The sequence below is a fragment of the Curcuma longa genome, chromosome 11, assembly GCF_044706935.1.
Source record: "Curcuma longa cultivar G26 ecotype Majalengka, Jawa Barat chromosome 11, ITB_CL_G26_1.1, whole genome shotgun sequence".
Lineage (NCBI taxonomy): Eukaryota > Viridiplantae > Streptophyta > Magnoliopsida > Zingiberales > Zingiberaceae > Curcuma > Curcuma longa.
This window is the reverse complement of record NC_133871.1, coordinates 13,361,779-13,377,897: the sequence shown is the minus strand read 5'-3', so window position 1 is coordinate 13,377,897 and position 16,119 is coordinate 13,361,779. Positions and strand designations below refer to the sequence as shown.

General features: G+C 36.7%; 1 protein-coding gene across 1 annotated transcript; it reads left to right on the top strand.

Annotated features, from left to right (window-relative positions):
• Positions 1-1,160: 1,160 nt before the first annotated feature.
• LOC141839067 (formin-like protein 5) lies at positions 1,161-15,437 on the top strand. The gene is given in 21 exon segments (XM_074726719.1): positions 1,161-1,310; positions 1,850-2,550; positions 2,621-2,842; positions 2,918-4,126; positions 4,129-4,357; positions 4,448-5,633; positions 5,735-5,861; positions 6,452-6,523; positions 7,309-7,407; positions 7,494-7,535; positions 9,306-9,386; positions 9,468-9,518; positions 9,600-9,681; positions 11,052-11,146; positions 11,855-11,926; positions 11,998-12,114; positions 12,826-12,894; positions 12,982-13,048; positions 14,096-14,238; positions 14,330-15,051; positions 15,194-15,437. Coding segments are annotated over 20 exon segments (4,827 nt in total). The 5' UTR covers positions 1,161-1,237; the 3' UTR covers positions 14,420-15,051; positions 15,194-15,437.
• Positions 15,438-16,119: the final 682 nt, after the last annotated feature.

Below are 16,119 nucleotides of genomic sequence, written 5' to 3'. Positions count from 1 at the left end.
GTAGAGTCACAATTTCTGCTGCTGTAAAAGATTCATGTGTTCTGAAGATCCAGTAATAAATGAAGCATTTTTTTGTCTGTCAAAACTGGTGTGTTCTTCAGTCGTGGTGTCAAAAGCTGATTCCATTCTTATCTTTTCAGAGAAAATTTCAGTACCTTATGGGCTTCGATGTCTATTGCTACGGTCGAAATATGAACACTGTATGAGTATGATCAAGGCAGAAAAAACAAATCATTGCTGCAAAATTTACATAGAATCTATCCACTGATCCATGATCACGTCATTAACTTCTGAAGCATGTAGACAAATCAAGCCACGACAAAGAAAAAGGAAGTTTGAAACCTTTTGACACCTCCATTCCCACTCCATTTATTTAATTGGAATTAATTTTACTTTTATTTTGCCTGTTCGAATTGGTTCGATCTGTTACCATGAACTAACGAGCATTTAAGATCATTCACTTTCAATTTTTGAAAAATAATTGCATGAGCTAATTAATCGACGAAAGTTGCTGAAGTGATCTTTTTGTGAAAATATTTAAATTGTGGTCCACTTGAGTCCTCACAATTCAAAACCTTTTTTGAGTCAGAAAAAAAAAGAAACAATTTTAATTAATTTAAAATCTAATTTTAATGGTGATTAATTATTTGTTTTAATGACAAACAAAGTTAAATTTAAAATTTTTAATGCTTATATCTTACAGAATGCCACATGAATGAATGCTTTAAACACCGCATCATTAATTAATAACTGCCGTGATTAATCATGTTGGTGGTGGACGATTACCGTACCGTGCGCAGTAAAACCAAGGCGACGCGCACGTTGTCTTGCTTCACGGCACGTGATCCTCCCCCGCAGAGAAGTTTGCATGCGATGAACAAGATTGTCCGTCCGATGGGCCCTCCCCATCGATCTGTACCGTCGATCCGAGTGCTAACGCCGTCCGTTTGCTTTGGACTGTGTTGTCTCTTCTACTTGAGCTTCTTCGTCCTCGCGAACGTAGAAAGAGGGGGAAAGGAAGCTCCTCGCCTTGCTTCGAGTCGGAAGCCGTCCGATCGATCTTCGTCGACGAGGGATCCGCACTCGGGGAGCTGCTCTGTCGGCGGGGGCGAGGGTGCGTGGCGAGGATCGGCTTGCCTTAAGTGGGAACGAGGAACGCGCCAGGGAATTGCGAGGTTGATACGGGTTTGGATCCGGTAGTGGGAGCGGCTTCGGACGCCGGTGGAAGAGCCGGCGGATGGCGTTGTTCAGGAGGCTTTTCTACCGGAAGCCGCCGGATCGGCTGCTGGAGATCTCGGAAAGAGTCTATGGTACGTCCTTCCTCTCGACCTAAGAGTGCCATTTGTCTGCAGGGAATTGATTCGTTTGTTGGGATTAAACTGGTGCTTCGTCTGGCAATTTGAGAAATTCTGGCGGGTTTCCTCCGTAATTTAGGATTTTGTGGGTCGATGTTTTCTTGAGCTTGCTCGAAGGTTCATTCTTGGACCTTTCGGAGGGAAAAAAATGAAGTTCTGAAGCATAGCTGAATACCTCTTATATTCATTGTCGTTTGTGCTCTCTCCTCGTTGAACGTGCATCGCTTAAAATTACTAGCTTGATCTCTGGAAACAAAATGCAGCTAAAATATTGCAAGTATGGACTTCAAGCAGTCTTTTAGTAGATTTCTCTTTTTATCATTTTATTTGATTGCCTAACAATCATTTTGCCACTTTGAACCATTGTGTTCTTTCTACGGTTTTCTATACTCGTAGCTTTGAATTACTTTCTAAGTACTTCAGAAACATTAAAATTCCAAAAACTCTTTTTGCCACTATGAATTCTATGAGATCTTTGGATAACGTTGTTGCAGTGTTTGATTGCTGCTTCTCGGCTGAAACTCTTGGGGAACAAGAATATAGTGACTACTTGAATGGCATAGTCACCCAACTGAATGATTACTTCCCAGAAGCCTCGTTCATGGTGTTTAATTTTAGAGAAGGTAATCAAAGGAGCCACATCTCGGACATTTTATCTGACTATGGCATGACAGTCATGGACTATCCTGTCCAGTACGAAGGGTGTCCTCTTCTTCCACTCGTGATGATCCACCACTTTTTGAAGTCGAGTGAGAGCTGGCTGTCACTGGAAGGGCAACATAATGTGTTACTAATGCACTGTGAGAGAGGAGGTTGGCCAGTGCTCGCTTTCATGCTTGCTGGTTTGCTCCTTTACAGAAAGCAGTACACTGGGGAGCATAAGACTCTTGACATGGTGTATAAACAAGCCCCCAAGGAATTACTCCATCTTTTGTCCCCTATAAACCCACAATCTTCTCACCTAAGATATCTTCAGTACATAGCAAGACGAGGCAATGCATCAGAATGGCCTCCAAAAGACATGCCTTTAACCTTGGAATCATTGATTCTCAGGGTAATACCCAATTGTAATGGGGAAGGAGGTTGCAGACCAATGGTTCGCATCTATGGTCAAGATCCTTTGGCTCCCAATAGGAATCCAAAGATCCTGTTTGCAACTCCTAAGACCAAGAAGCACATTCGACACCACAAACAGGTAATGTTTATTTCTTCTTCTCAGTGATATTGTTTTTTTGAGTCTACAGATTGACTGACTGTATGTACAGGGGGAGGAGACTTCATTAAGGATAAACACCCGTTGTTGTGTTCAAGGAGATGTAGTTATGGAGTGCATTCATATGGATAAAGATCTAGAACATGAGGAGATGATGTTCAGGGTAATGTTCAACACAGCTTTTGTCCAATCTAATATTCTGACGCTCTCTCGTGAGGAAATTGATGTCGCGTGGAATTCTGAGGAACATTTTCCTAAAGATTTCAAAGCTGAGGTCTGTTCCTATTTGTTTCTAGTCCATACTTGACTCCTAGGCACTCAAGTTTTACATAAATTATGCTTGATCTAGGTGATATTTTCAGACTTTGATGCTTATGAATCTGATTCAAGTTCAGATACATTGGTTGAAGATGGTAATGAAACAGAAGGTACTTTTACTGAAGCTGAGGAGTTCTTTGAGGCAGAGGAAATTTTTACTAATGCAGACTGGCATAATGCAAATCGAGATTCTGAAGCAGCACAAGCAGAAAGTGGAACTTCCACAGATGGTGGGAATACCACCTCAGAAATATACAGTTTAACTGGTGGAACAAGAGATAGGTTTGAGCAAAGCAAAGATAAAGAGGATTCAAATACAAGGGGTTTCAATAAGTTAGCAGGTTTTGTTGTGGAAAGGACAATGGCAAAAGCTCTAAGTATGCTAGGTCCAGATGAGATCCATTCTGAATTTGGCAAACCTGAGCATGATGATGATTTTGTGACAGAGAAATCAGTTACTTCAGAATGTATGGTTCATATTGAAGAGAAGGGCGTGATAGAAAGCAGCACAAGTCAACAAAATTTCAAGGAAGTTGCTTCTCCATTTTTTGAAGAAAAAAAAATTATTAGCACGCTTAAGGTTGATTCTGAAGATGTATCAAAGAAGAGTACCGATCTTATCTATAAGAATCCAAGTCAAGACGCAATTGGTCATGAAAGAGAGACTGACTATAGCAGACGTCCAGAGAAAGTCGAACATTATAGTGTAAGTACATTAAGAACCCCACCAGAGACAATAACTAAATTTCCTACTACCTCTATCATTAGTGATGGTAAAATTATCAGTGACAATTCCATATCTCTGGATGACACTTTTACTTGTCATGAGAAGAACATAGTAGAAGTCAGCAAATTCAAACATGAGGAGAAGGAAATTGTTGCAGTTGATGTTGAAGTGAAGAATATAGTTGAAACCTGCAAGATTGATCATGATGCAGATAACCATGTTATTGAAAAGACAATGACCTCATGTAATATGATTTCTAGGAAAGAAATTGCAACTGATACAGCAGAAGTTTTACCAGAAAAAATTGACCCAAAATTTGATCGAGCAAATGTTACCATGAGAAAAACCCTGGTTGACAATGGTTTCCATCAAGAGGGACAAAATATATCACGAGAAGTGAAGTGTCAATCCAAAAAGGAAACAGAAAACTCTGTTACTCAAAAGAAAGCAGAGACCAATACCCTTATTCAGAAGTCAAAAAATAATGAGCAAAAGCAGACTTCAGAAGTATATCAATGAAGAAACCATTAACCAGCACAACACAACTCGATTCTCCAGTATCTAAACCAATTGTCAAGAAACCGGACTCTTCAGTAGGTCCAAAGAAATCGACAAAGCCCAAAACAATTGCTAGGTGGATCTCCCCAAAGAAAGACTCTGATGCTACTTCAGTGTCTATTCCACCCCACCCTCCATCCAGATATAATAGTGCACCTCCTGCTCTGACCATCTCTGCAGCTCTAGGTAATAAAACTGGTCAAATTTTAGATGCATATCAAACACATTTCGACAAAGCTGTATCTTCCTTTTATCTACCAGATGAATCTTTTGCAGGGCCAGTGTTGTCTTCAATCGAGGAAGTACCTCAATCTTCTTCTGGGTCGAGCACTCTACCTGCTTCTGAAAATCCACCTCCCATGTCACAAGTTCATGATACTTCAACTCCACCCCCTCCACTTGCATTGTTGAATGGTTCTACTAAAGCTCCTTCAATGGCACCTCCTCCACCATCACTACCTCCTTTGCCTTTCTCAAGTTCTTCAAAGTTTCTTAGTGGTTCCACTCTTATACCACCTTCTCCTCTAGTACGTGGGGTTCTTTTACCACCACCACCACCATCATTAGCACATAATGTTATTCCTTGCCCACCTCCACCTCCACCTCCTCCTCCAAAATCACATGGTGCTTGTCTTCCTCCACCTCCTCCTCCTCCTCCAAACTCATGTGCTCCTCCTCCTCCTCCTCCACCACCACCACCACCACCACCACCTCTTTCTAACTCATGTGGTGCCCCTCCTCCTCCTCCACCACCACCACCTCCTTCAAACTCATGTGGTGCCCCTCCTCCACCACCGCCACCACCTCCTAATCCACACAGTGTTCCTCCTCCACCACCACCACCACTGCTTCCTAACTCACGTGGTGCTCCTACTCCTCTTGCACCACCACCACCACTTCCTACCACTAATTTGCGTGGTGCTCCTCCTCCTCCACCTCCTCCTCTACCTCCTAGACCACGAAGTGATGCCCCTCCTCCACCTCCACCTCCATTGGCTAGTTCACAAAGTGGTACTCCCTCTTCATTGCCTCCTCTAGGATCTCGTGGGACTGCTCCACCTCCAGCACCTCCTCCTCCTCCTCTAGGCCCACGAGTTAGTGCTCCTCCTCCACCACCACCTCCAAGTTCACGTGCACCACCTCCACCCCCTCTAGGACCACGTGGTGGTCCTTCTCCTCCTCCTCCGCCTCCTCCCGGTCCACGTGGAAGTGCACCTCCTCCACCTGCCCCACCTCGGGCACCAGGCGCACCGCCACTTCCACCAACCAATGGTCAAGTTGATTCAAGAGGGGTATTGCCCAATGGAGGAAGAGGTCGGGGGCTTACACGTTCTACAGCCTTAAATGGATCAAGTTTGGTGCCCCGTAGGTCATCGTTAAAACCATTACACTGGGTGAAAGTAACAAGAGCTGTTCAAGGAAGTTTATGGGCGGAGCTACAAAGATCTGGTGATGCTTCAAGGTTGTAGAAGTGTTTAAATTCCATATTTCCTATGTGTGCCTTCTATTGGTGTTAATTTTAATATTCTTTCTCATTGTGCTCAACTGTCTACATGGATGCAGTGCTTCAGAATTCGATGTTTCAGAACTTGAAAGCCTCTTCTCAACTGTGGTTCCAAAAACAGATGATAGCTCAACATCTGATGGACGCCGTAAATCTGTTGGATCAAAATCAGATAAAGTCCACCTAGTAAGTTATCAATGCCTTTCACCTGATAAATAAGCTTCTGAGTCTCCGCCTTCTGAAGTTGGCACTGTAACTGATTCCACGTTGATTTTGAAAATGTGATCATTTTTTGAGTAAAATGTTTTTTACCTACTTCAAAATCATTTATGTTGAGTTTGTTGCTTTGTCTAAATTCTTATTTCCTGATTCCATCTGTATTTATCCTACCAAGTACTACTAGAGATGGCCATTTAACATAAAAAAAGTCATGTTAGTCCCAACTATCTGGAGCTCTAAGGACCTCTTCCCCTCCATTAAACTCTTCTGTAAGGCTATATCTAGGTAACTTTCAGCCGTTCTGTCTTAGTGCACCCTTGGCATGTCTTTACCTGAATGTCAAAGCCTTGAAGGCCCATCTCTTAATTTCCAGGTGATGGCTTAGCCTTAGATCCATGCTAACAAGGTATTGTTGTTTTTTTCATCCATGCTCAGTTCAACATCCTGCATTAAAGATCTGCTTAATTTCATGACATGACAATAGGAAGAAGTTATTAACTAGCGAGCCTTTCTTCTGTTATATTTCTAACTAAGTTCTTTCACCAACTTGCTTTTAGATTGAATTGAGGCGTGCCAATAACACTGAAATCATGCTGACAAAGGTCAAGATGCCACTCCCTGATTTAATGGTATGTTTCTGTAATGATTTTTAGACTTAAATCTATCATTCTTTTTTTTTTATTTGTCATTGGTATAGACGCACCATTTGCGCTCTCAAGTATTCTATATCAGCTGCATCTAATTACAGATTTGTATATAACAAGCTTAGTCAAATTGCATACTAATGTTGCTTTAAGGTTTTGATTTTCGAACTAACCATATGATTTACTTTGGTTTTATAATTTATATGACATGAATGTTTCTCCTGTGGAATTGATATCTAGAATGACAATAGCACTATGTGTATTTCTAGGAAAAAGAAACATTTTAGTTGGTTCTTTAGATCACCTTCTGAAGATATGTGTGTTCCTCTCTGTCCAAAGAGTCTATGTTAATCCCTACCTGATTCTTCTTGCTCTATTTGCTTGTCTCTCTGATGGTAAAGCTACCATTAAGGCCTCTCCATTAAATGCGGGTGATGGTTAATTCCCTGGAAAAAAAATCTCTGCTAGCTGAAGGTAGTGGTGGGAAAAAGGAACAATTGATCTCGCCTCATGGATGGCACAAGTATGGTCAAATAGAATGTTTAGCCTGTGAAAGAAATTTTTGTTTATACTCATTATTGTACAGAGGTCCAAGCAATCATCTTGATTTTGGTTGTGCCTAGTTTGATAGTAGTTGCTTATAAGATTGTGGTACTTTTTTTCATTGTGTAAGCTCATTGTCAGAACATTGATATAAAAGTCAATGTATCAATCTCATCCATTGAGCCGGACTGTTAAACTTGACTCCAATGTTATTGTTGTTTCCTCAGAGTGCTGCTCTGGCATTGGATGATTCAATTTTAGATGTTGATCAAGTGGAGAATCTCATCAAATTTTGTCCAACTAAAGAGGAAATGGAACTCCTAAAGGTACATCTTTGTTCTTTTATATTCTTAAGTTTATTAATCTTTCAGTCCCTAAATTTTATTGGTCTTTTTCTGAATTTCATTCATAGGGTTATACTGGTGACAAGGAAAGACTTGGCAAGTGTGAGCAGGTAAACTATCAACTTCTTATCTGCAATGTTTCCATAATTCACATGGAAGCTGTAGAACTGTCAATATGTGAAGTTATTGAAGCGTTGTCCTCAATTGGCACTAGGTTGATAGCAGGAGTTTCTTGTCCATCTATTTTTTGGCCATTGTTTCATTCCATATGCATTGTTATTGAGTTGTAATAGTTCTTTACAGTATATCTAGTCTTGATCCTACTTATTATGAAATATATGGTTTTGTTGTTTGCTTTTGTTGCACAAGCTTTAGATGCTCTAATTTTGATCATCAAAAGCATGGTTGTCAAGATTTTCTGATGCTAATATGGATCACCCAAGTTTCATTTGTATTGGCCTTTTCCTATCATATCTTTCCCAAGAAATTTGTCAACCCACAAAGAGATTGTTGGAGAAATAAAGAAAAAACTCGAGATTTGAATAAATTACCAAGAAATGAATACATTTCACTTTAAAAACCACCAAAAATTGGCCAAATTGAAAGAAAAACAGATGAGAGAGATAACAAGTTAACTGAATGTGATTGATTCTGAAACTCAAGGATATAACATTTTTTGTCGATCCTAGCTTGATTCTAGCAAAGATCCACGAGAGTATGACTCATTTTTGCTCTCTTGAATTCCAACTTATTCTTGACCTTGCCACCACTTATCCCTCAAGATTATCATGAGATTAAATCATTTAACCCTGCTACAACTTGTAAACAATCACTAGTGTCTAGCTAGGCAAATCTTCTCATCACCCTCTCCCAGTCATTGAGAGAAACTTCTATTGATTGAGAGAAACCCTATAAACCCAATTCATATCTGATTTAGGTTCCAACTAATCCCTATAATATGAAATATTAAATAAGTAGCTAACATTATCAAATACCATTTAATAATAGAATGGTCTTTAAAACTTTAAAATTATCAATATAATTTTAACATCTATTGTACTACATTTTTTTGTTTTTTTATCTATCATAATATTTTTTTTTTGTTATTTGTTACTTTCATATTAAATAGCTACATTTATTATTTGATAGTTGATATAATATATATACATTTTTATTAGTGATCTACTATTAACTAATAGTTCTAGAATATGGTTTTATCAAATAGTAACAATAATATGATATTGTTAATTGGTAATGACAACAATATGTCATTATTAATATTGTGATGTCTATTACTAATCTAACTTTATTAGTTATATTATTTATTATTTCTAAATCATGTTGTTAGTTCTATGATATTTGATGTTATGATTGAATACAATTTGTTATCTCATATATGAAGCTATTTTTTTAATTGCTTTTAATGATTTGAATTTTACTTATCCCACAAATCCAATACGGCAAATATTTAGGTTTTTATTTACTATCCAATACAGATACTGATTTTGATTTCGACAACCATGGTTAGAAGCAATGTTGGTGCATACTCTTTTTTGGGGAAATGTAAGGATTACTCGATTTCGACAACCATGATTTTGATTTTTTTCATGATTTTAACATTTAATTATTTTTAATGACATCAACTTATTTTTCATGTTGATCTTGTCATTTTATACTAGTATTACAAAATGTTGCCCTTGTTGGTTTTAACATTTTGAACTCTATATTCTGTTGGATTTCAACTGTTGTTTCCAAATTGATGCAGTAATATCTTATTTTCAGATTTTGGGTATTTATTCACTTTTCTATTTGAAATGTTTGACTGTGTTCCCCTTGCAATTATGTTAAAACAAATTTCATTTGTAGCTTTCATGGTGCAGTTTTTCTTAGAGTTGATGAAAGTTCCAAGGGTGGAATCCAAATTAAGAGTTTTCTCTTTCAAGATTCAGTTTGGTTCTCAGGTTGTTTTTTATATCAACTTTTCTTTTCTGTTTCTAGAAATAATCAGATTAACTAAGATTCAATCTCTCATTGTTTCCCAGGTTTCTGATCTTAGACAAAGTCTGAACACTATAGATTCTGCTTGTGCAGAGGTATATCTCTCCTATAACTCTTTCTTTTTTCTCTTATTTGTGGTTTTGACATTTATATTTTTGGCATTTGTTTTTCTTAAGATTCGCAATTCTGATAAACTGAAGGAGATCATGAAGAAAATTCTTTTCCTTGGTAATACCTTAAATCAAGGAACTACAAGAGGTAAATCCAATTTCATGTATCCAAATGGAAATAGTTTATTATGGGTGATATAAGTTAGTTTATTTTGTGCCAATACAAGAAACTAAAATCATAATTAGATCAAAGTTGTTTCTCTACTTGTAATTTGTTCCCAAACTGTATTTATGAATTTAAGCCCTGTCTTCTTGTTATGCAATGTCGTATTTGTAATGAATTGCAGATTGAAACCTTAGAGTACTGATAAATTAAAATAGCAGTGAACAAACTTGATTTTGTTCCTTCTCAATTTGAGATAATCTGTTTTATTTTTTGTAAGTTCTTAATCCTGATGTATTATACTGTTGCATTTGGCTAGTATGAAATGTAACTATGTAAGATATTATAACTTTATTTTTATCTTTTGTGCTGTGGGATCATTGACTAGGAAATGAATTATAATGTGGAGAACAGTCTTATGAATACTTTCGTCTTAGTTATATGGAGGACAGTCATCACATTTCAAGCTGTTCAATGATAAAAAATGTCATTTATCTGCTAGTCCCTGCTGGATGAACTTGACCACCATCTAATTCATTGCTTGTTGTATTCTTTTTTCTTTTTCTATTGTTGGTTGGGGATCAGTGGGCTAAAAATCAGTTAAACTTGATGAGGCAGTAGCTATGACTTGGCCAGAGTCTCCAAGTTCATCAAACATGGCCTTTTTGGCTATTTGGATAATTCGTGAGGGCTACAGTTTGGTACTGGCTTGTATTCAAGATACTGGATTGGTCCTGGAGAATATCCTGACCAGATGTGCCACCATTAGTTTTCTAGGCATACTTCCTTAATTGAGCTTTGACTGAAATCCTTTAGTTTCAGGGTGATACAATTTTACAATGATTGGATATAATGATTTTTTCATATTCTTTGAGCACCATACTTAAATATGTGCCTATCAGTCAATGAATCTGTATCTGGTAAAGCCAGAGTTTGATAGGGCTACAATACACACATGTTTCAAGGTTGGTAATTATTGCTATTGAAAGAATTACAAGGTTGGATTCTACTTTTAAGCTAACAATAATCTGTTATGAGAATGCTAAAACATGCTTGATTTTGCTATTCTGGCCTGCATCATAGTTCTTGTTATAGCAATGAAATTTCTCCTGCTTGAGTACTAGCATCATTAGCCGACCCCATCTAGTGGAAAAAAACTTGGTTGTTGTTGTTGAGCATTAGCAACATGTGTCATAACTATTTCTTATACTTTTGTTTGTTGGTTTGTTGTGCATATGCATGTTTCCAATACAAACATTAGCATCCAACCATATAAAAGTTATTTGGGACATTTTATAGCATCTAAGTCTATAAATTTCTGTCTTGTATAAAAATTTATTGGTTCAAAATTGCAGGTTCAGCTATTGGCTTTCGCTTGGACAGCCTTCTTAAACTTACTGACACTCGAGCTACTAACAATAAGATGACACTTATGCACTATTTGTGCAAGGTAATGGTATATATGACTTCAGTACTATTATCTATATAGCTGTTTTATAATCCAAAGTTACCATTTTATTAGTTGAAAAAAATGTGATCTATTTCAAAATGCTTGGTTTTGTGCAATTATTTGTAAAGCACATTTGGTTTGATATTCTGTTATTAACTGGGTCGGACCATCTATTTTTTGTTGAAAAATATTATCATGGAGTAAAATGGATATCAACGTGATTGTTCCAACTATTTGAGATTGAATACATTGATCTTTTTGCTCCATCGAGCTATATGCAAGAATATATAACTAGCAATATCAGTAGGTTTGAATATTTTTAATGGTGCATGTCAAGGCACAAGTCAATCAACAACTTTTCATCAGGGCTTTAGACCAGGATTGACAGATTTATTTTTCTTAGATAATTTCATGGCTATTGGTTAATTTGATTTTAACCATAGTGGTGAAATATGAATGGTGTTTATATAAATAGATAAGCAATAAATAATTTACACAACCTACTAAAGGAAAAGGTGATGAAGTTAGAAACCTTTCACAGTGATTAATGTAGTATCTGTCTTATAGTTGTAAATATTGATTGGCATATTATAGTGAATAAGAATATTGTATTGTCAATTTTCTCCAATTGTAATGCCATTTTTTTTTGTCTTCAAATCTTTGATTTGTCTGTACAATCATACAAGAATTTTCCTGTCATGAAACTAGGTAATTGCTTCAAGATCTCCATGTCTTTTGGATTTTCATGAGCATCTTATTAGCTTGGAAGCTGCATCAAAGGTTCTACTTGCTTTTTCCATTTCTATTACTAATCAGCTTGAAGGAGATGTGCTGACAGTTTCTCTATGCAGATTCAATTGAAATCTTTGGCTGAAGAAATGCAGGCTATTGTCAAGGGTTTAGAGAAGGTTGAGTTGGAACTGAATGCATCTGAAAATGATGGCCCTGTGTCAGAAATCTTCCGAAAAGTATGCCATCCTTCAAAAGCTTCTTATGTTTGTATTCATGTGGTTGGTCTGGCCAAGTTATTTGCATAACTTCAAATGTCTAACACCCTTCTACGTTTTGGTTAATGGTATGTTAGTTTTTTCGTTAAAGTAGGTAACTCTTGCATCATGGTGTGCGAGAACACTTGCATTTTTGAGGAAAGATGCTCTGTTTAACGTGTTCCCCTCTAATTGGACATGACTGCTAAGTGCATTGTATAAAGAGACGTGAACTGCAGATCTGGATTATCTTGTAAAATTTGCCAAAATGAAAAGGAAAATATTGTGTCAAGTAATGTTTTCTTGTGCCAGGATAATGAACAGAAAACTTGATTAGTAGCATTTCATTGAGGTTGAAGCCAGAAAAATATATTGTGTGCTAGTTAGGAATCTTTTTTGTCACCCCTCTGGGTTTAAGTTTGAGAAATTGGATTTGCCCACAATATACTGACTAAAATTGCCAAATTCAAGTATTCGTTAACGGATGGTTTTATTGGTTACTTGGCAGATTCATTGCTTACTGTCTTTTCATATTTTCGTTTATCAACTACACACATCATTATTGTGTGTTATGTATATACAAGATTCCAACATTCCAGGAGTTATTATTAGCTAATCTTTCCTGACCTGAACATATTTCTCTGCTCTTGTTTGTCAAATTTATCACAACTCATTAGTTTTCTCACTCATTAGACCTTGAAGGAATTTATTGTTGTTGCTGGAGCTGAGGTACAATCATTAACAACACTCTACACAGCAGCGGTAGGTTGCCAGCTATGTGTAAATGTTACTGAGCTTTAAGTTCTATCATGTTGTGAATATCTTTCTAACATATTCAACCGTTGACAGGGTAGAAATGCAGATGCCCTTGCCCTATATTTTGGTGAAGATCCTGCACGCTGTCCCTTTGAACAAGGTTTGTAGCTACTTAATTGTAGTTTCATTAATTAGATGGCTAGAGTCCCTTTTTTAAAACACCAATATGCATATCTCTATTCATAACAGCTTATTCCGATGCCTAATTAGCAATATAGATATAGTAGTTCAGTTTAGTTCTTTAAAAGGCCTACAACTGGCCACCTACTTATTGCACTTCCGTTATATCTCATTAAAAGTATGCTTTACACAATTTCTATGTTTATGATCATGTCAGGATTTTGAAAAAAGGTGTAATTATATTTGCACCTGCACGACTCAACTGATATTGCTTCTACATATGGTTTTCTGGGTCAACTTTGACTGTGCTTTGTTATTGACTTAAAGGTGACAAACTTAACATGCTGTCTGACTGGTACATTTGCAACCAATGGCTTCATGTTGATCCTCACAAAAACTGGCATTGCTCGCTTGTATAGAAAAACTAGAATCCCAGGTCGAAAATAACTTAGAAATTTTTTGATAGGCACGACTGGAGAACTATTCATGGTGCCTAGCTCTGATTCTCAATAATTTCAGTTGTGGTATCACGATATTTGAGTTCAAGCATGCTAGCACCAGTTAATGTTGGAAATGTAATAAAGAAGATATAGAGCAAAAGAAATGGTTAGATGCAAACAAAGCTGTTAAAATGGTGTGCATCGGAAGACAGTCAATGCCTTTTTTAAACATTAAAATTGATTTTGGAAATGCACTAAATAAAATATAGAGAAAAAGAAATGGTTATTGATGCAACAAAAGCTGTTAAAATGGTATGCTTTGAAAGACGGTTGATGTTTTTTTAAAAAAAAAATATTGCATTAAGGGAGAAATTTGAACCAGGACTGCATTGATTGGTTCATTAAGTGCAGGAATGTGCACAAAAGTGCAGAGGAATGAGGTTGAACTGCTGACCTTAACCTTTTGTTAGATGCGTGGCTCACATTTTGGGAAATATGAAAAATGGGTGAACTGATTTATCTACTTTTTACTTAATGGCATAACCTTTTTTTTTCTTGAGATTGAATTATTTCTTTTCCTTATGCAGTTATAGCTACACTTTCAAATTTTGTATCATTGTTCCGTAAAGCACATCAGGAGAACTGCAAGCAAGCTGAACTTGATAGAAAGAAGGCTGAAAAAGAGAGAGAGATGGAAAAGTCTAAAACTCCGATGCAGAACAGTAAAGATGTTAGCTTTTGACCACTTGCGTTTCAGATGATCTTGTTTCCTTATGAAGCTGTGATTTCTTTACTATGTTTATCAAATGTTTCTCCACCAGGACTTGAAGGAATCAAGTTTGAGCCAGCAGTTGACACAAGCAAAGGAGAAGGTTAACTCTAAAAACAGAAGCGAAAAAGACATTAGATGACCTCTAAGTGCTCAACATTGTTTTGTATCCCAGTTGCTTCCTAGCAGTGAAATCCATTGATCCACTGAATGTAAAATCATGCAAGGCATCATACGAAGAACAGAGAAGACGGCATTAAAAATGTGTGCTCTTTGAAGCACTGTAGACAAGGGTCAAGAATAGGACTAACCCTTGGAGGTCTTCGCACAGGGAGTATCTGAGTTCCAATGATCTCATCTGATGCTTGCATTCTACCTCCACGCCATGCATGAGCTATTCGGCTTCTTTATTAGTTGTAGAAGCCCATGGATTTGGGAATTAGAGGTCTCATCTATGCCCTATGGCTGGCCAAGCAACTTCAACTTCTCTACTGTAGTACCTGTACAGAGCTAATCCCTTGGTTTGTTTGATTCTTTATTTTTTTTTTCTTTTTGTAAAATAGTGATATTTCCCCCACTAGGTATATTAGGTTTCAAGGTATTTGAAAGTAAATGTGAATAGAGCCCAATTTTAATGGGAAAGGCTCTAACCGGAGCCCAATTTTTCTGAATTTGTTAGATTTTTATAGTTTCAGCAGCAGCATTCTCCATATTTCTTGATCATGAAGATGAACTTCCCCATAGAACAATATTACGATGGCAGAAAGAAACAAGGTAAGCCTCTTCTCTAGATGATAGAATTTTACAGTCAGATGTTTCCATCTACATTTTGTTATTTTTTCCCAGTTCAATTGATTATTATTCTGTGTTAAAACATGTTGCTTTGAATTTGTTCTGACATGATCCTTTTGTGTAGCTGTGTAAACTACTCCCAGTTTGTCATATTGCTGTGAACACTTGCATCGTCTCCTCCAGGAATGGTTCTGATGAAGGCATTGTGTGAGATAGAGATGAAGGCATTGCAGTAAATAAATGTGTCAAAAGTATTTACGAGAAAGAAAAATATTGTTAATTAAATAAATGTAGCCATGTACACATTTGAGTTTTTTTTTAACCAAAATTACAAGCTTTAATATGCCTAAGTAATGATTTAGGCATGTTGCTGTGCAAATTAATTTGTAGCATTTAAGATTAAAAATGTTATTAGACCTGAAAGCTTATACTGGTGTAAATATGTATAATTAAGTTGATTTGCATTTGTAGATTAATTTTCTTCTATAGAAAATAATTTTGGAACGTTAATTGTAGAGTGATGAGTTATTCGTATTTTTTTTTTATTTTGATGATTGATGATAAATTTTCTTAGGATTGGATCTAGTAAAACAAATCTATATATTTTGAAAAAAAAAAAAATAGATGTTGGCCCTTGCTCATATTATTTTTTACATAAAATTGCTATATGATCCTAAAATGATCAGAGGGTCCAAGAAATTTATTTATAAATTAGTTTTGATTAAAACTTTTACACGAACGAAAATTGGCCAGCATTAAAGAATAAAGACAGATTGGATTAGAGCATTCAACAAAGCATGAGCGTGTTTTGATGAAACATAAAAAATTAAGGGCGTTTTTAGGTTAAATTGCCATAAAATCTACCTAGCGAACAGAAAGAGATCTATATCCATGAACTCGTACGTCCACGTGGACCGCCAGGATGTGCGGATTTGGTGCCACTATCCGCGAATTTATCAACCGATCACCCCTTCAGTAAAATCCAATCGAATTAAATTTTTTAAATTAATCACATCTATTAAATTTTTAAATAAAAATCAAATAAATCAA